At 36.2% G+C, this 19,960-nt stretch overlaps 4 protein-coding genes across 6 annotated transcripts in view; 1 reads left to right on the top strand and 3 right to left on the bottom strand.

Annotated features, from left to right (window-relative positions):
* Positions 1–19,960, top strand: part of LOC128681839 (dynein axonemal intermediate chain 7 homolog) — a 45,238-nt gene that overhangs the window by 15,707 nt on the left and 9,571 nt on the right. The gene's annotated exons all lie outside the window — the stretch shown is intronic.
* Positions 254–18,424, bottom strand: LOC128681840 (toll-like receptor 3). 2 transcript variants are annotated; one of them, XM_053766065.2, is made up of 9 exons: positions 18,095–18,424; positions 16,023–16,144; positions 15,048–15,193; positions 5,207–5,372; positions 4,571–4,732; positions 3,401–3,922; positions 2,875–3,008; positions 1,936–2,063; positions 255–1,503 (listed from the first exon to the last, which is right to left on the bottom strand). In XM_053766065.2, the coding sequence occupies exons 1-9, from the start codon at positions 18,109–18,111 to the stop codon at positions 1,290–1,292; spliced, it is 1,611 nt and encodes a 536-aa protein (XP_053622040.1). In that variant the 5' UTR covers positions 18,112–18,424; the 3' UTR covers positions 255–1,289. The 2 variants fall into 2 exon arrangements, with proteins under 2 accessions (XP_053622039.1, XP_053622040.1); XM_053766064.2 differs by having other exon boundaries at positions 254–1,503; positions 3,401–4,732.
* Positions 5,793–14,608, bottom strand: LOC128681841 (uncharacterized). Its single transcript, XM_053766067.2, has 2 exons — positions 13,959–14,608; positions 5,793–7,883 (listed from the first exon to the last, which is right to left on the bottom strand). Exons 1-2 carry the CDS (start codon positions 13,988–13,990, stop codon positions 6,017–6,019), a joined length of 1,899 nt encoding a protein of 632 aa, XP_053622042.1. The 5' UTR covers positions 13,991–14,608; the 3' UTR covers positions 5,793–6,016.
* LOC128681842 (uncharacterized) lies at positions 12,015–13,965 on the bottom strand. The gene has a single exon (XM_053766068.2). The coding sequence runs from the start codon at positions 13,811–13,813 to the stop codon at positions 12,794–12,796; it is 1,020 nt and encodes a 339-aa protein (XP_053622043.1). The 5' UTR covers positions 13,814–13,965; the 3' UTR covers positions 12,015–12,793.

The raw sequence follows: 19,960 nt of genomic DNA, 5'->3' as shown, positions 1-19,960 counted from the left end.
TGTCTGTAGACATAATTTACATTGACAACAAATTAGCGGACTGTTCGCCGTCAGCTCTCCTCAATGCCTATGTAAGAAAGGGAGAGGAGATGAAAGAGAGGCCTTTGCCCAATACTAGGACATAAACGAAATATATTGAACATTGCCCCAAGCGTTCCTGTGAAAAATGCAGAATTAACATGCGAACAGACATCAGACATATTTTTTTGTATTTTGAATTATGATACCATATGAATAACGTAATGAAACAATATAAGTTTACGAGGTAAATCTTTAATTATTATGTTTTACGCCGGTTCCACACTATCGGCGAACAGTTCGACAAATGTGTCGCGGTTTTGACGTACATTGCTGGTATTTCCTCGCGGTAAAAATGAGCTCACATGCAAGCTATGCACGTTACCTCGCGTCGGCACCTGTTCGCCGATAGTGTGGAGCTGGCACAACAAATTCTAGGTCTGATTCGCCACTTTCTGATAAAATATCATATTGTAATCTGACAGAGAAACTAATCTACTACATTAATCTGCCTGATGTGATTGGCCAGTTCACAACACATCACATCGAACACTTATGAACTACAATTTTTAACGCTGATCGATATCGGTAGGCTATCAAATACTTTATCAGCAAGCGGTGAAACAGATCGTCAGATACTTATAACTATGAATTTAACAACATTTAAGAAGTGTGTAAAGCACCAGGCTTCATACCAGCACAAGATTTATATTCACATCATACATTTTTTGTACATTTTATAATTTAACTAAATACCTATAGTCTGTCAAGAAATATAATAAAAGAATTTTCAATTTTAAAGCACTTTTCCATTTATTTTTCCGGGATGAAAGGTGCCCTATCTATGTCATTCTCCGCACTACAAACTTAGTACATATATGCAAAATATCAAGAAGATTGGTTTGATTGATCCAGCAGATAAAGGTTCAAGAGGTAACAAACAATCAAATAAACTAACTTTCGCATATTTTTTCATTTTTGATGCTATTACGAGGATAGTAAACTTTAATAGTCGGCTATCTTAGCAATCTTTTTAAGTCATTTCGGTATCTATTATATGATTTACAAGCATTTGTGATGGACAAGCTTCTTCAACATCGAGAACTAATGTGTTTGTTTGTTACACAGCCATATTTCTTATTCTAATTACAAGGATTTTGAAGGTTTTAAAATGTCTATCTTTCCAAAGTGTATTCTAGTACTATATCTGCTATAATCTGGAGTACTCCATCATAATTTTGATCATTCTCCGACAACTATCATTATTCCTATCAAGCTAATGTCACATTGTCGTGTAGCTTATTCTTCTGAGTGACGACGCTCTTGTTCAGCCTCCGCCAGAAGACGGCCTGCTCCGCCTCGGCCCGGGGCCACACGATGTAGGTCTTTGTTAGCATCAGGTAGTGCAGCGTGTTGGGCCGGAGTCGCCTCGGGATCTCCTCTAAGAGAATTAGGGTCAGATCTTCCCGTCTAGTCTCGAGGAGTCTGAAAATTTTTATTAGTTCAATTTCTCTATCTCATCTGAACGTTTTCTTGGTGAAAACGTTCAAATAATTTTTTTGTCTCGCACTACTTTGTATCTAGGTAATAATCTCTCAGGAATAGACAACGGTACATAGGAAATCGTATTTGGGTCGGATTCTTCTTAATAGTCGTATTCCTTATGGCTGAGGGTCACTGTCATTACGTGGAAATTAAACACCACAACAACTTTCTTGGCATTAGTAATGGAGTGGTTAGCAATTGCCTTCTCCATTTCACACACAAGTTAATAATCAATCAGTGTGCAGGTTTCCTCATGATGTTTTCCTTCAATGGAAATTGGGTCAGATAAATAAATAAAAAGAAAACTAAATATGTACTCGTATGGTCCAATTTCGAGTATACTTCGTCTACGACGCGATTAACGATACATACCGGTGCTGAGCCAAATGCATCTCGAACTGACACCACTGGCTCATGAGGAATTGCCTAGAGATGATCAACATGATGGTCCGAGAGCGGTCCATACATGAAACTATATTCTCCAGGATCGAGAGGCCCACCTGGAACCAAATCAAGAATGTGACCACAAAGATACTGGTTGTAATAGAACAGGCGACAGACGTCAAATTTAGTATCATTCAAACATTTCAACATCAAAAAACACGCACAAATACATGCGTCAGAATCTTGTATTTCTGAAATAAGGACTTTTGTATGGGCCCAAATACAGATTAGAAGTGATTCCATTGAGCATCTCTGTACGTTCTGGTGGAAGTTTCTTGCTCGTTCATATATAACCAATGAAAATGAATTACATTAGATGCATGGGTTAATACAGTCTCCAACTTAAATGTGAAGATAGCAATATTTTTTAATAAAAACTAAGGTAGCCAGCCAGTTTAGACGCGTGTTTTGTGATTTGGCAGCGATTTGCGTTAGTCAAGTCCGCTGATGTACTGAATATTGTTCTTCTCATGAATATTACTGACCAGAGGGACTAGAAACCCACGCGCTTTAGATGAGGAAAAATACAATTAAAAATGCTGGCCACTATCATTTTCTGTTCATGAGTATGACTTGCCAGCAGATTCATCTACATAAAAGAGATTTTATTGCATTAAATGTGTGACAAAAAAATATTTCCGTGCAGTAACCCGCTGAGGAGTTTCCACATCTGGAGCCGTTCCTGGGTATACCATCTGGTCACTATCATAATAATAATGCATTGTCATCTAAACGAAATATATACTATACTTTCAACGCAATTGGATGAAGATATCTTCTTCAAAATTGATTTGCAAGATCCCACTCGAGACAGGGACATAGCGACATACATTGCAAGTTAAATAAAAGCTTGTGATAAATTCAAACCTGAAAGTCCCTCTCGTGCAGACACACGCTGACGCTGCAGTCGGTCTCCAGGTGCGGCAGGAGATGGTCGAGCATCCACGCGCGGTCCTCGTGGCAGTACGACACGAACACATCATAGTTGTAGATCTTTGCGTCTGCGGGGGCAATCATGGTCATAAGCATTGTAGTTTTTATATAATTTCACCTATAGACCTCAGCTATGCTTTCTAGCTAGATAAAGGCACGGGCAAGGTGTGTGATATAAAAAAATATTGAGAAGCTAGCACGCCAAACGCCAAACGCAGCACAACGAATGGTGCATTAAAAACAAATGATGATTTTAAAACTAACAATTTAACATATTATGGAGAAGGCAAACCACTTCATTAATATTGCAAAGAAAGTCGTCGCGTACTTCGTTCCACGTAATGACTACATCAATGAGGAATACTACTATGAAGATAAAAACAGATTTAAACAGAATAACCAAAAGTTCAAGAGACAAAAATTATTATAAAAATCCATGAAACAGTGCTTATTTACTTACCGTCCATAACTTCATTGTTCGAAATGAGACTAAGAGTCGCTGAATTCTTCATAGTCACGAAAAAATACCTAATCCTCCTTCTAAACATGAATATAACTAATAGAACAGGTAACACGATCCCGGGCATTATCAACAAAAGTAAAAGATTTACCCCCTTTTGAAACCCTTGCTCGATGCCGTATGATTCGGATTTTGCTAAACAATTTTTCACTTCAATAAATGGAATTGATTTACTCTCAAACGCTTGCATACAAGAATATTTCTCCTTTTCATAATCAAGTAATAAAAATTTACTTCTTTTTTGCATATCAACTTTTTTATTACAATTGTCTATACTATTGCTTAGATACGAAATATTCATTCTATCCATAATTCTGTTATTATATTCTGTTACTGCCATATTGAATTCTTCATTTGTTCCGTTGCCATTTAAAGCTAATAGTTCAGATTGTTGACACCTTTCATTAATTGCAGCTGCATCTACCAGCTCTCTTGTATGACAGTTGCAGATAATCAAATTCCCTGAAAAAGCAATGTAGGATATGTCTCTGATATCATTCATCATCTCTAAAGACACAACGTTTATGTTATTTTCTCTCAATGACAAGAATCGAAGCGAGCGCATTCCAAAAAATGTTGGGTACAACCAAGTTGCGAACCTGTTTTTGTCCAAATCTAATACTTGCAAATCTGTCAGCGTCAAAGCTACTTCTCGCTTTATTGCAACAATTTCATTCATAGTCAATTTTAATATCTTCAGTTTTCTTAAATTATTGAAAATATCAAAATTTTTCAACTTGACGCCCTCGGCATATAATACTTGTAAAGAATTTTCAAGTCCTCTAAAAGATGTAATATTATCCAGTACTTCAAAGTTCCCTGACAGATCTAGCTGCCTTATTGATGTGTCTTTGTAAAAACCGTCTGAAATTCTTGGTAATGAAGACCAACATAATGATAAAGTCTGTAAATTTGGACCTAAATTGGAAACAGCCGCGACACTCCTTGGATGTAACATAGTAAATGACATATCTAGAACACGCAAATTTATGATTTTTTTGAACGCTCCTTCTCTTATGAGCAAAGGATTTGGTTCCTGATTCTTGAACTTAGAATTTCTGCTCAAATCTAAATGCACCAGATTTGTGAGCTTATAAAAGTCACTGCTACCTATTTCGTATATACAATTTTCGCCTAAATATAATGCTTGCAAGTTTCTCATGCCCTTGAATACGTGTCTCCCTATAGTTTGAATGCCACAAGCTCGAAGATCCAGTTCCTTTAAATTAGCAAATGTGATGTTTTCGAAGCCGAGAGTCCATATGCTGCGATCTGAAATCAAGGTGTCTTGGATCAGAAATTTTCAATAGTAATAATATACGATTTTATACAAAAACTCACTATACAAGTAATGGTCTCAAGGATAGAAGACCAAAGTAATGATGGATGGATTGCATCAAAGACACTATAAATAGGACGGAATTATTAAAGACGAAAAATAGGAGGCAATAAAATTAAGACGTGAATGTCATGTACCATACTTCACTTATTGCTGGACTCGAAGATCAAGAAGATTGGAGAACGTAGATCGTGGCAGATTTAAGATACTCTCCCGGCAAAACTATGTTCATTGAAATATAAGATTTAGTGCGTTCGCTGAAGACACACTTTGTATTGACAACATATTAGGAGACTGCTCGCTTGCAGCTCTCATGTCATCAATGAAAAATATGTCTTCAGATGAATACTTTAAAACTCATATTTCAATGAACGTCACTCACTAAATAATTTGCTACACTTTCTTACCATCCAGAAAGTGGTTGACACTGTCCACCTCTCTCCTCTGGGTGGCGTTGATAGACATTTGGTAGTCGTCCCCTGTCGCGCTGATGTCCACAAAGTTGTTCCCATACAGAGTGAGATACTGCAACGTTTCGGAGAGTTCTCCTTTTAAACTTTTGAAATGAAAGATCTGCAAAAGATTTTTCACATTAGCTTTATGAAATTAAAAATAAATAATTTATAGGTATTTGTTATTTGTGCGATGTGTTTCAATCTCTCGCCAATTTTATAGTATAAATTATTACATACATATAACATACGATCCAATAATATACCCAGACGATAAACAAAGACAATCTTTCAATGCCATGGAGGCAAAGTGCCCAAAACACTTACAGCGTTTCCTTGCTTTATTGCGAGTCTTACATAGAAGAAAAAAGCTGCCAGCCCTCAAATCTGTTACCTCCACGAGTCAGTTAATTCATTAATAAGTATCAAAACTAAGAAATTCATCAAGTGACAACAGTTTTTCATCCACATTGAGACAATTGAAAAAAAAAACGGCCTGTTATACGGCGTTGAGGAAATAGGTTTTTAAAAAAAGAATTAATTGATTTGAGGCAACCGTCTAGCATGGAAAGGAGCTCGATTTCGACTGACTGAAAGGAATGGACTAGCGACTAACGTCGCAACCGAATCTGCTGATGCAGCAGTCTGTGAGTGATGTAAGCACTAAAGGGTGCATATGTATAGTATAACACCTCCTTGGGGTAGACTAAACATAGGGTTGAAACTATGTTTAGGAAGAATTGTAAAGAGGAAAACCACTTAGGGTTAAATATTAATTCTTATACTGGGAGATGGTATATTTTCCTTAACGGAACAAGGTTTACTGAATTTAGCGGGAGTAATATTCTCTGCAATTGGAATCTGATCAGTTGGAGAAACTGCAGGGATTGGAGGAATAGTATCGGGAAGGCGACGGGATAGACAGTTGCGCGATTTAATATACATAATAAGTTTGGTTATACAAAAGATTAAGATTACACAAATTATAACTATAGTAATAATTGAGTAATGAGTCTCGTATTTAATAATTTGATGTTCATTTAGAATTTTATCTGTTTCTTTAGCAATGGAATTTAGTTTAGATTTTGTTTCTAATGTGAATGAATCTAGATTTATATTATGCAACTTAAGGGGAGGCTCATTACTTATTATTTTATTAAACTTATCTAAAGTGCAACAAGAATCATTAATTAAGTTGAAGTTAGAGTGAACAATATTAACATTTATTTTTACATTATCAAATTTAGGTATCAATTTTGTACTTTTACAGTGGGCCATACAGTTATTAGGAATAGTTAAAATTCCTGTTCCGATAATGTTAATATCAACAAGTTTTTCTTTAGGACATTCAATGTAAAGTTTACTGCTTTTAGATTGTACATATAGCCAATTATTATTATCGAGTGGTTGCCATAAATCTACGTATCCATAAAAGAAGTCTGTTTTACACTGCACGGGGAGAACACTTATTGTATTGGACAATAACTCACTTTCACAACAGGGGTTAACACTGGACGGGAACACTGTCATAACGTCACAGATGTACTCGCGCGGGCTTATCGTTATGCATTCCTTTAACGAATCAAGGTTACAATATTCGGATTTGTCTATGGTCATTGCTATATATTTACTACTAGGTCTTATGAAACTAAAAGTATTAGGTTTATCTTTAATATGAGGAGTTGGCAATGCTATGTTATGATACAAACTATAATCTTTAGGGGACACTAGAGGTATTTTCAGAACAAAAATAATCTTGTTGCCTATACTATAACACACTACACTGGATACATTTGTAATAATATGTATGTTACTTAATGTTAAGCTTACAGGTAACTTAAGGTCTACAGGTAAGTATCTGTAATTATTGACAATTTCTTGGTATAAGTGCGTGGGCGGTAATACGGCCGGGTGCAGGATGTTTTGACTACTAAAAATAATAGCGTTTGTTATGTCTTCGAGGTGGAATGATAAGGTGAGTATAGATGCTTCTAAACTATTGAGTATAAAATCTATATTCGTCTTTACAACTAATTCGTTTGAAATTAAAGTAATATTTTTTAATGTTGAAGAGAAATTATCGATAACTAGATTAAGGCTGACCTCATTAAGTTGTATACTTTGTAATGTTTTATTAAAATTTGTCAAAACTTCAGATGTTATTAGGATATTATCTTTTATTAATGAGCTCAGTCTTTTTTCGCTATCTTGAACATTTCGAATGGCATTGTCATATTTTATGGCGTCATTTTCATCAAGGGTCCCAAACACGATTTTGGAGAGAGAACCAACGGCACCTATCCAGGCTCCTCTTCTAGATCTTCTATTTACTAAGTGCGAAATAGTGGAATATTCAGAGACAATGTCATGATATCTTATTGTTAAGGGTTCTAACAGGTTATTACATTGTAAATTATATGATTTTTCTAATCTAATTTGGTTACATATGTAGCGTGTTGTACCTAATACTGAGTTTATATTTTGCAAGTGGGGTTCAATGTGCGAGATATCGAGTGGGGTGACCACGTCTAAATGACTCATACGAATTTTAAGTTCACCGATAGGGTCAAAGTAAATTCCGGAGCTCACGTTGATTTGATGAATAAATTCCGGATGACCTTGGGCCAGTATGCTGTAAGGAAAGAGACTTTACTTAGTTTTACCTGTATGACCTAGTACCTATCTATATTAGTAACTAAAATATAAACTTATACCTAAACCTAATTTAAACTTCGTGAGTTTCCACAGGTTTCACCTCATCAAAGTGATGTTTTACATGCCTTTTATTTATTAACAATGATAAAGTGTGGTTACCATGGACTTTGACGATTTTATATGGGCCTTTCCAGAGAGGTGATAAGGCTTTACGTAATCTAAGATGATTTTTAAGTAATACATAGTCGCCAACCTTGTATTCTATTGGGCGAGTACGATTGTCATAATAAGTCTTAGAACTAATTTTAGATTTTTGTATGAGCGCTAAGGCTTTATTTCGAGAATGCCTTAGCCGATGTTGCAACATTTTTACGTATTCGGGGTAAGTAACACTAGAGGCGTCACCATAAACGGAGTCTGGAATGCGAGGTTTGTGCCCGAATAATAGTTCGTAAGGTGAATAGTGTGTGGTAGAGTGTACGGCGGTATTATATGCTAGCATGGCTGTGTAGACATAACGGGGCCAGTTGTCTTGATTTTCATTGGCATATGACTTTAAATACTCTTTGAGAGTAGAATGTGACCTTTCCAAGGCGCCTTGTGTTTGGGGATGATAAGGGCTGGACCACAACTGTTTTATTTTTAGAAATTCGCAGGTTTTCTTGAATAAGTCTGCGGTGAAGTTGGTGCCTTGGTCAGTGAGTATATGTTTAGGAATTCCGAATAATGAAATAAAATGGAGCAGGCATTCGCAGGATTCTTCTGCAGTAGTACTACGAAGAGGATATGCTAGCGAGAATTTCGTAAGATCGTCTTGCATAGTTAGAATGAATTTAAGTTTGGCTGTTCCGGATTCAGGTAAAGGACCTACAATATCAATGGACAATCTTTCGAATGGTGACGTAGAAGTGGAAGTTATTATCATGGGAGCTCTGTTTGTTTTGCGTAAGGCTTTGTTTATTTGACAGGATGTACAGTTTTTTACGTAGTTTTCTATGTCACTTCGCATGTTTTTCCAATAATATCTATCATTTATACGGTTTAGCATTCTAGAAGATCCTAAGTGTCCGGCGATAGGGATGTCATGGTTCTCTTTTAAAATTTTAGGAATTTCATTTAAAGAAGGATATATGATATCATTATGATATATATGGATTTTAATATTGGTTCCGTCAAAAAGATAGCTGAGAATATTATAGATTTTTACGAAGGAGTGTCTATCGAAGGGATTCCTAAAATCTGCTATGCTAACTTCGTTTATAGTAGGGTATGTCATTATAATCTCGTCCCGCACATATTTTATGGATTTAAATATATCCGGGTAGGACAAGTCGTCAAAATGGTGAACTTTTGTGAATGAGAAAAGGTAAGTCTTATTTCTAATAGTGAGAGGTAGAGAGGTAAATAATGACCTTTCATGTTTTAAGAAATTACTCCGATCGGGTTCTGAACAACTATTAATGATTTCCTGAATGTAAGGCATAGACTCATCCAAGTCTATGGAGGTAGGTATAATAATAAGGTTTTGTGTGGTTTTAAGTAGATTTTCATTATGTTCTATAATAAGAGTGTCGTGTACATTTTTGGATGCTTTTAGGAAAGTATTATAGGTTTCATCTGATCCGAACTGTATAGATGAAGTTTCAGGTGTAGTCTGGTTAGAAGAAGGTGAATCTTCGGGTATTAAAGGTGGAGTTTCAGGTGCAGTTCGATCAGAAAGTAAGTTTTCAGGTACTAGAGGAGGATTTTCAGGTGCAGACTGGACAGAAGAAGGTAAGATTTCGGGGTTTTCTTGATTTGATGAAAGTTGTGGTTCTGGTTGTTTTCCAGGAGATTCATTGTCTAATATATCATTCAAATAATCTAGTAATTCGTTATTTATTTCAGGATCAGCTAGATCGGCTTCTAGGCTGGAAGGAGATATTAGAAGGTTTTGTAGGTCATCGTCAGGAATTTCATCATTATTAGGGTTCAGGTTGGTATGATTTTTTGGATAGATAGGATTGACAGGATATCGAGAGAGGGCATCAGCAGCTGAATTTAGTTTACCTTTGCGATATATTATGTCGTAGTCATATTCCTCTAATTTTAATCTCCATCTTTGGAGTTTACTACTTGGATCTTTATGATTAAATAGCCATTTCAAGGGTCTGTGGTCTGTGACGATGATAAATTTATACCCATATATATAAGGGCGGAATGTCTTACATCCATATATTATGGCTAACAGCTCTTTTTCGGTTGTTCTGTAGTTGGATTCACTCTTATTGAGTGTGCGTGAGGCAAAAGCTATAGGTTGGTCCTTTCCCACAGGTCCTTGAGAGAGTACAGCGCCGACGGCATGATTAGATGCGTCACAGGTAAGAATAAAAGGTTTGGTAAAATCTGGGTATATCAGGAGAGGTGCAGAGGTAAGTTCTTCCTTGAGTGTGTCAAAAGCAAGTTGTTGCTGATTTTCCCACTTAAAGGGTACATCCTTCTTTAAAAGATTAGTAAAAGCTTTTGCCTTTTTAGAGAAATCGGGGATGAAACGACGATAGTAGGAAACTAGGCCAAGAAACGATTTCACGTCCTTGGGATTATTTGGAATTGGAAAAGAAGTTACGGCTTTGACCTTTTCAGGGTTAGGTTTTACACCTTGCTCTGTGATTACGTGTCCTAAATAACAAACTTCTCGTCTGAGGAATTCGCACTTGTCCGGCTGAAGTTTGAGGTTAAAGTTACGGATTCTTTGGAAGATTTCTGTCAGATTTTGGATGCTGGATTTAAGGTCATACCCATAGCAGACTATATCATCAAGGTAAACAAAACAGCGGGTACCTTGGAGGCCCGACAGTACAGAATTCATGAGTCTTTGGAATGTTGAAGGGGCATTTTTGAGCCCAAATGGCATTCTTGTGAATTGGAAGTGTCCTTCAGGAATTGTGAAGGCAGTTTTCGATTTATCTGCTTCATTTAATTGGATTTGGTGAAAACCGGATGACAGATCTAAAGTAGAGAAGTATTTACTATTGCCAAGTTGATCTAAAATTTCAGTGATTTGAGGTATAGGGTAAGTATCACCTATAGTGATATCATTAAGTTTACGGTAGTCGATTACAACTCTCCATTTTTGTACATTAGAGGCATCTAGTTTCTTTGGAACAACCCATATGGGTGATGACCAGGGGGAGTCAGAGGGTTCTATGATATTTTGCTCTAACATTTTATTTATCTGATTGTGGACTTCGGCTTTATGGACTTCGGGGAATCTGTAGGATTTTGTGTGTATGGGATTGTCGGTAGTTGTTTTGATTTCATGCTTGAGAGCGTTGGTATGAGTTAGGATCTCTCCTGGGAGATGAAATATATCAGAAAAGTCGGAACATAATTGTAGAAGATTGTCTTTTTCTTCTTTATTAAGATGAAAAGTGCGGACTTGTTTTAACACTTCTTGTGTTCTTTTGAAACTATTAGTAGTAAGATTTATATGATTTATGCATTCATTTGAATGTTCTGACAGGACTTTGGGATTAAAGGGATCGAGTTTTAAGTTTAGGTTGGATTTGACAGTTACGGGTTCTTCGGATGTATTAGCAATGGATATATTTATTCTATTATTTTCTTTTACATGGACTATACAATTAGCTACTAGTAAAGTTTCAGAAAGTTTCTGATCGAGGACTAATCCTTCTTTTACCTCAGGATTTGATACAGAGCATTCGATAATAGTTTCCGTTCTAGGAGGTATTATATAGGCAGGCTCATGAAAGTGTAGTCTAATGGATGTGTTTCTAATGTAAAGGATATTGTTATTATAATTTATGTTACAATTGTGTGCATTAAGGAAATCTGAGCCCATTATTCCATCGTAGGGTAAGTCAGGTATATCAGTTACATGGAATTTATGGGATATGTCGAATTTAGGAAGTTGCAGTTTTAGCAAAAAGTGACCTTGAGTGCAGACAGGGTTATCAGTTGGGTCTATACCCTTTAACTGAATTATGTCTTTTGTGAGTTTGGGATGTTTCATAATTCAAGAATGTTTCAATAGACTTACAGATGATCCTGAGTCTACTAGCAGAGATAATGGGATATCAGAGACAGAGGACTTTATTAGAACATGAGGTAATAAGGTTTTAGATGGAATATTTGAAATATTATAAACTTTGGGTTTTGAAGGATCTAGAGAACTAGTAGTTTTAAGTTGTACGGATGCAGCGGATTCAGAGGATTTAGTAGATTTGGATAAGTCAACTTTGGATTGTTGCATGGATGCGGTGGATACAGAGGATCTAGTAGGCTTGGGTAAATTAACCTTGGGTTGTTGCATGGATACAGTGGATACAGAGGATCTAGTAGATTTAGGCAGATCAACCTTGGGTTGTTGCATGGATACAGTGGATACAGAGGATCTAGTAGGCTTGGGCAAATCAACCTTGAGTTGTTGCATGGATACAGTGGATACAGAGGATCTAGTAGATATAGGCAGATCAACCTTGGGTTGTTGCATGGATACAGTGGATACAGAGGATCTAGTAGGCTTGGTCAAATCAACCTTGAGTTGTTGCATGAATACAGTGGATACAGAGGATTTAGTAGATTTAAGCAGATCAACCTTGGGTTGCTGCATAGATACAGTGGATACAGAGGATTTAGTAGATTTGGGCAGATCAACCTTGAGCTGCTGCATAGATACAGTGGATACAGAGGATTTAGTAGATTTAAGCAGATCAACCTTGGGTTGCTGCATAGATACAGTGGATACAGAGGATTTAGTAGATTTGGGCAGATCAACCTTGGGCTGCTGCATAGATACAGTGGATACAGAGGATTTAGTAGATGAATTATAATTGATAGTGCCGGTTTTAAAATTATATAATCCCGCACGACACTGGGACGAGATGTTTACTCGTTTTTTTGATTAGAGTCTACGGTGTCATAACCGCCCTCAGGATTGGTAAGAAAATCATCGTTAGTTTCCGAAGTTTCATCGGAGATGAAATGAACACGGGGTTGCCTTGTATAGTTTTGATCAGGATTTTTGAAGCGATTATTATTAAATTCCCTTTTTCGGCATTGTTCTATAGTATGACCTGGATTTTTGCAATATCGGCAGACAAGGATGGAATTATTATTATTAGGACGAGGAGTAGTAGGATTGTTTTTGAATGAAGATGGATTTTGGTTACGACGTATAAACTGACGAGATTGTTGATTGCTAGACGGGGCTGAATGTTTAGATAAAGATTGTTGGATTCTTTCTTCAGAAATTGCGATATTAATTGCTTCGTTTAAAGTTTTAACGGATTTACTCCTAACAAAATTAGATATTCGAGGCGTTAGCCCCATTTGGAAATGATGGAGGGCTAATTCCTCCATCGCGGCACTACGTCCAATCATTTCTCTACTTTTATGGCCGTGTGAGATGGAAATTTCGGTAAGTAAATGAGATAAGCAAGTCTCTATTCTTAAAGCATACTGACTGACAGTTTCAGTGACTTGTTGTTTGCATTCCTGTAATTCGGTGAGGAGATGAGCGTAATGTTTCCTCTCGCTGAACTGCGTTTTGAGGAACTCTTTAAGCTGATGCCAATTAGTAAATTCTTTAATGGAACAGGCGGTCTCTGCTTTGCCTTGTAACTGACAGAGTATGTATTTAAAGAGAATATCTTTTTGTGTGTCCGAGGCTATTTCATAAGCATTATTACAATTTACTAAAAATGAATTTAACTTTTCTCTACAACCATCAAATGGCTTTATAAATTTAAGCAAAGTGGATAATTCAATTTCGGATTTGGGAATTACAGCCGCTTTCTTTTTACTAGATCTAGTGGAGGGGCCTGGATGTAATTGGCCCTGGGTATCTTCCTCTGTGTCTGTGACAGAGATTTCGGGTTTCGGGCTGGTTGAACGACCTTCGGCCATTTTAAATGAGTAACAAAATGTGAATATAAAAGAAAAATAATAATAATAAAATTATACAATTATGACAAGAATTCGTTTGTTAAAAAAAACACGAGTACAGAGTAGCAATGACCAATAGAATAAGTATGAATAAAAAGTCACTCACAGGAATGCAGGAAACGTGATAAGGGCGAGCATGTCGCTGGTCGCGTAGACACAACAAAATACAGGCACGGCGTGACGTCGTCGATACGGTGAAATCTCGATGTCGATAGGAGGTGCGCTTAGATCTGGATACAGTGATGAGGATACCGTGTATGTGATGAATCACTAGTTGTCGCTTCAATGGTATACCGGTCACAGCGTCAATATCGCGTGACAGTGGGTAACCTGGCAGGTGGTTTGAGGCCGGTTGGAGCACGTTGAATATCGGCGATGCCCAACAATGGGCCCCAGGTGGACTGCTTTCTTGAAGACGACGACTATGAGGGCCGAAGCAGAACTCGAAGTTGAACACAAACACATACACGCGTGAATTTATATACTTGAATTTTACGTGAAAGAGGCGAACCGGGGATTTTATTTTTCTAAATCCCTTTACCGCTGCCACCAAATGTTATACGGCGTTGAGGAAATAGGTTTTTAAAAAAAGAATTAATTGATTTGAGGCAACCGTCTAGCATGGAAAGGAGCTCGATTTCGACTGACTGAAAGGAATGGACTAGCGACTAACGTCGCAACCGAATCTGCTGATGCAGCAGTCTGTGAGTGATGTAAGCACTAAAGGGTGCATATGTATAGTATAACAGGCCGAATGCGTGTGCAAAATAATCATGTCTGTTATATGTCCTATATTTATTTTACTCTGGGGGGCTACCATTAAACATAAAACACGTAGCACTTCCTTGCATCGACACAGTCTCCTTTTTTCACACGATGCATACACAATATAAAGAGAGACAGCATGTGGACGTTAGTAACGTGCTACGTGTTTATGTGTTTCGTGGTAGACCTTCATCTGTAAAAATTTCCGACTCCAACTATAAAATCTCAGGATGCCAGCTCCACACAGTCGTCGAACAGTTTGCCAAACTTTGACGGATAGATACATTTTTGCTGGTTTTTTATTGCGGCAAATAAAAGATCACATTCGCGTCTACATGTGTCGTGAGGTTTTGTAGTTAGACAGTTGAAATTTTCATTTCCAAACACATTAATTACGTTTAGAAATGGAACCCTGTTATGGAAATCATACCTTTGGCACCCGTTCTAGCTTGCATTTAGCCAGACTTAGATACTTAATGTCATATTTCTGTGCATTAATTATGTGGTTCTCAAAGTTCATTATCAGCGTACGAATAGGGTCCAATTTTTTGGATAGGTCTATTGCTTCATCTTGTTCTGAAACAGAAAAATCACTCCTTACTTATATTCTTGTCATTAGTGTGGAAGTGGAATGGAACACACATAGATTCTCTTGGCAATATTAATGGAGTGGTTTGCCATTACCTTCTCTATTGCACTGGGTGACAATTACAGAACTAGAATGCTTGTTTACAAAGTATATTTTTCTTCACCGATAGCAAATTATCGTCTATCAAAACTAACTATACACGAATCAGGTTGGTAAACGAACTCATATGGCATAAGTAGGATTCGTACCTGAGATATTTAGATCACAGCTAAACAGAAAATTCTAAGTAACAATGTTTATTATCTCATACACGGATTTGGAAGGAATTAGAGGCAACCTTTGTCCAATAATGGGAAGAAATAGGTTAAAAAAAGGACTTGTATTAAATAGAAAATAAAATATATATTTTTTATTTAAATCACTTAGATGCTAAGCTAAGGTTTTGTAGGTTTTAAGTGTGGCATTTGAGTATTTAATAAGGGGTAAAAATTTCAATGTAATGCCGAATTTCACGACGTCACAGCTCCGAAAGAAACCAGGAACACGCGAGTATGAGAGAGTGACTAGTTTGTATACGTGAGACTTTTCAAATATCTTATTAATATTATACATGCGAAAGTTTGTCAGGATGTACGTATGTATGTTTGTTACTCTTTCATGGTACAATGTCCTACTTCGACATTGTACCATCTTTTCTTATGCTTTGGAATAAATAATTAATTGATTGATAGATTGCTTAACCTGCTGCGGATATTGGGCTACCAGAGCGTACGTATGGATTGACCCTATTTAATATTAAGATGAGACGTTACTTACTGACGTAAGACGTCAGATCGCCATCGGCGTCGACCCAAGATTGTACGTCTGTCATGTACCCCGTGAGACATTTTTCTGGTCTGTCAAATGTTAACACAGTTGTTACCAGGAAGGTGAACAGGCTGAAACAAAGATCGAAATAATATATTCTGACAAATCACACAGATTGAGCTAGCCCCAAAGTAAGTTCGAGACTTGTGTTATGGGATACTAACTCAACGATACTATATTTTATAACAAGTACACATATAGATAAACATCCAAGACCCGGGCCAATCAGAAAAAGACCATTTTCCATCATAACCCGACCGGGTATAGAACCTGGGACCTCTCGGTTCAGAGGCAAGCACTTTTAGCCTACAATAACCCACTTCATTATTTTTAGCCTACAATAACCCACTGGTGGGTAAAGGCCACTTTTTTACAAGTTATTATTTAACTTACAATGTAACTATGTCCCTATGTCTCGGGTTGAGTCTTGTAACTCAATTTTGAAGCAGATATCTTCAACCGATCGAGCTGAAATTTTGTACACACGTTTAGTTTGGTTTCCAATGCACTATTATGATAAGCATGACCTAACGGTGCACCCAGGAGTGGCTCCAGACGTGGAACTCCAGTTCTGAGCACCATTCAAGGTTTTTGATTTCGTTTCCATGGAAAACTATAATTTAATTATTATGTGTGTATTTGTGTCGATTTAATGATCCAGTTTCGTATAGTAGTCTGTATGTCTGTTCCGCTTTCACGGCTAAACCGCTGCATAGATTTTGATAAATTTGGTATGCATGTAGTTAAAGACATAGTTAAAGTCCAAACATTTTTTTTCAAAAATCGACCCTTAAAAGACTTTAATGTGTGGGTGAACACTTGTATTCATACAAGTGTTCACCCACACATTAAAGTCTTATATCGTAAATAACGTTGAAAAGACAGCCAAAGAAGAGTTAATTGGCTATCACACAAAAATATTGTTCCTAGAAAACATAATCTGGCATGGGTAAACATGCCACCCCCACATTAAAGTCAAAAATTGAGGGAGAGGAGAATTTTTTACATTAATCACAAAAAAAATGCAATTATGCGGTCAGAAGTAAATATTTTACGCTGATGAAGTCGCGGGTAAACAAAATAGCTAAATGTGTAATGCATAATTTGTTGAGGAATGATAACGTATACTTTAGGATGCTATCGTGATGATACAATGATAACATCAAGAAGATACTTATAGGCAAGTCCATTCCGATAAATTGTATCTGTTTTTTCTATATTATCAGTATTAATCATGTGTCTGTGTAACTATATCTTATTCTCTCATGAACTTCGAACGTGATTCGTCGTAATATACCCTACTAATGTTTGTTAACCAATTAATTCATAACACTCAGACTTATCACCGCTACAAGCTGGTAGACAGAGAAAAATATGGATATCTTCTTTCATTTTGTTTATAAAAGAAAGATACGCATATTACTAATACAAAAGAAGGAACGGGACAGAGCACTAATATTTTGTCCCTTACCGTGTGTCCGGTTTGTATGAGATGGGCCGGGAACTTGTATGTAAATGTTATATCTTATTTGACTATACTATGGCTCGTCGTGTTTAGTTTTCACTAATATTTCTTTCTGCTTCTACTACTTTAGAAGCAAATACTTCTCAAAATATTAAAATAATCGAAAAAACTATTGTAGAAACCTCGACATTAAGACTTAATCGTATTGTCTAAAAAAAATATTATTCAAAATCATACCGCACAATTTTCATTTTGGCGTTTCATTGAATACACCTACCTGCCAAATAACAACCTTCCTACCTAGTACCTACGCAGTCTCGAAATAAAATGACTGTGACGTACGGACAGACGGACGGGTACAGACGGACATGACGAAACTGTAAGGGTTTTGTTTCTGCCATTTGGCTACGGAACCCTGAAAACTCGCATCAAAATCCGTTGCATAGTTTTAAAGATACATGACAGACAGAGGGAAGCGACTTTGTTTTATACTACTTATGTTGTGAATTAAAGTTTATTTTATGTTAATGTATGTTACATGTCAAAAAATACTTACTATAATCTAAGTGTCATGGTAAATAAAATTCGGTTTTGAATTTGAATGTTTCCTTCATCATAACCCCTTTTTAGTCACTTAAAACGTCACAAATTCACTTTCGCATCTTCTGTCTCTTTCCAATTAACATATCCACAGCGAATGAGACGGCAAGCAAATCACAATCACATAGCACAAATTTACATAAAGAAAAAAATTCAAATTGACAATTTTATTTATGAAAAAAAATATTTAAAATTGGAAATGTGTCGTCTTTTTCTCGAATTCAAAATGGCGCGAACGTGAAATTTTGTTTTAATAAAAAATATAGGCAAATGCATGCATTGCCAATCGATATATGCTAAATACTGATTGAAATTCGTAATTTAATGGAGAATCGGTATCTCACGATAAAAGTAATCTTATCTGTATTTCAAAGGCAAGGTTTGTATTTGATAGATATTTATCCCAGTGCAAAAATAATAGGTGTTGCAAAATTATCCTGTTTATCCAAGATTATCCTGAAAATAATAACACTATTTTAGGTTATGTTCTGCATTATTTGATCAACTGTGGTTATAAACTGATATAAACTTGATTTTGTCTGAAGATCTTACCTGTATGAAGTCCATATTTTAATAAGTCTTAACGTGTGAAGTGTTCGGAGCATCTTTACGCCGTTTACTGGCTCGAACATTTTACAACGTGAAGCGTATCCCATAGTTTTCGAAGTTTTCAAAACGATTTTTCCCAATATTTCGGCACCCGAATATGCTACATTGTTGTATATTTTCATAAACGAATGCTTACACAATGAAAGGATTAATAAAGTACTCTAAAATAAGCGTATTAATCGACATAGCAAAAGGCGGCAAAGCTTTTATGGAGCTAACATACAGTGCTGTACTCTGGCGGGATAAATGTGCAGTAATAGTTCCTATTCTATTTGATACTGCAATGCCAAAAAAATGTAGTTCGGTCATAAATCCGTTTTCTTGTCTTGACAGACTGTACCTGTGGATTTCTTACTGAAACAAGATGATTCATTACACTTAATCTTTTCGCGATAAACGCGCAACCTAATCTTGGTGTAAAATATTTCTATATTTCCATACGACACACATTTTTATGACGGCCCCTGCGTAAATTTTCCAAAGGCTTGTGACGCAGTGGTATAAGTATTTTTTTACAAGCTTTTATTTAGTTTCACCGCTGTCCCAACGTTTGCCTGTCTGTCTGTAATCAAATCTTGCAATTTGATGTCTCCTACTTCCTATTTAATTATATTGAATGAAATTATAATTGAATTGAAGAGGTAGGTATCTAACAAACATATAAACAAACAAACTTACTTTCAATGCGAAAATAAGTTTACTTGTTTGATTAATATTAGTTGGGATGACAAACAAGACAGATCAAGTTTTGTCTGGACATAATCTAGTAAACGAGGTGATCTTTATCACTGTGACGTTAATTCTAATTTAAGTTGTGTACGAAATAATTGATGATGGTTAATAACATGTTATCTAAGTAATGATAAGGTGCATTAACCTACGAACGTGTATCAACACAGATATCATCAGATCTAAACTAGGTATGCTGATTCATAGCATCATAGCACGTAAAAACAATGTGGCGACCGTAAATTTAAATTGTACTGGTTTTTCTGTTCACCAGATGCACATTTTATGCAATTAAATAATTTTAATTGTTTTTTTTTTATTATTAAATAAAAAAAACCTAATTAATTGTAATTAATGAAATAGTTTTAATTAATTTACCGAGCGAGCGAAGTCTACAAATTGACTTGGTTAAAAAATTTTTTTTTTTGTACGTATGTTTGTAACACGATAACTTTGTTTGTGTTATTTTGATGAAATGTAAAAA

Source organism: Plodia interpunctella, chromosome 28 (assembly GCF_027563975.2).
Source record: "Plodia interpunctella isolate USDA-ARS_2022_Savannah chromosome 28, ilPloInte3.2, whole genome shotgun sequence".
Taxonomy (NCBI): Eukaryota; Metazoa; Arthropoda; class Insecta; order Lepidoptera; family Pyralidae; genus Plodia; species Plodia interpunctella.
Note: the sequence above shows the minus strand (reverse complement) of the source record. Positions and strands in the feature narration are given on the sequence as shown.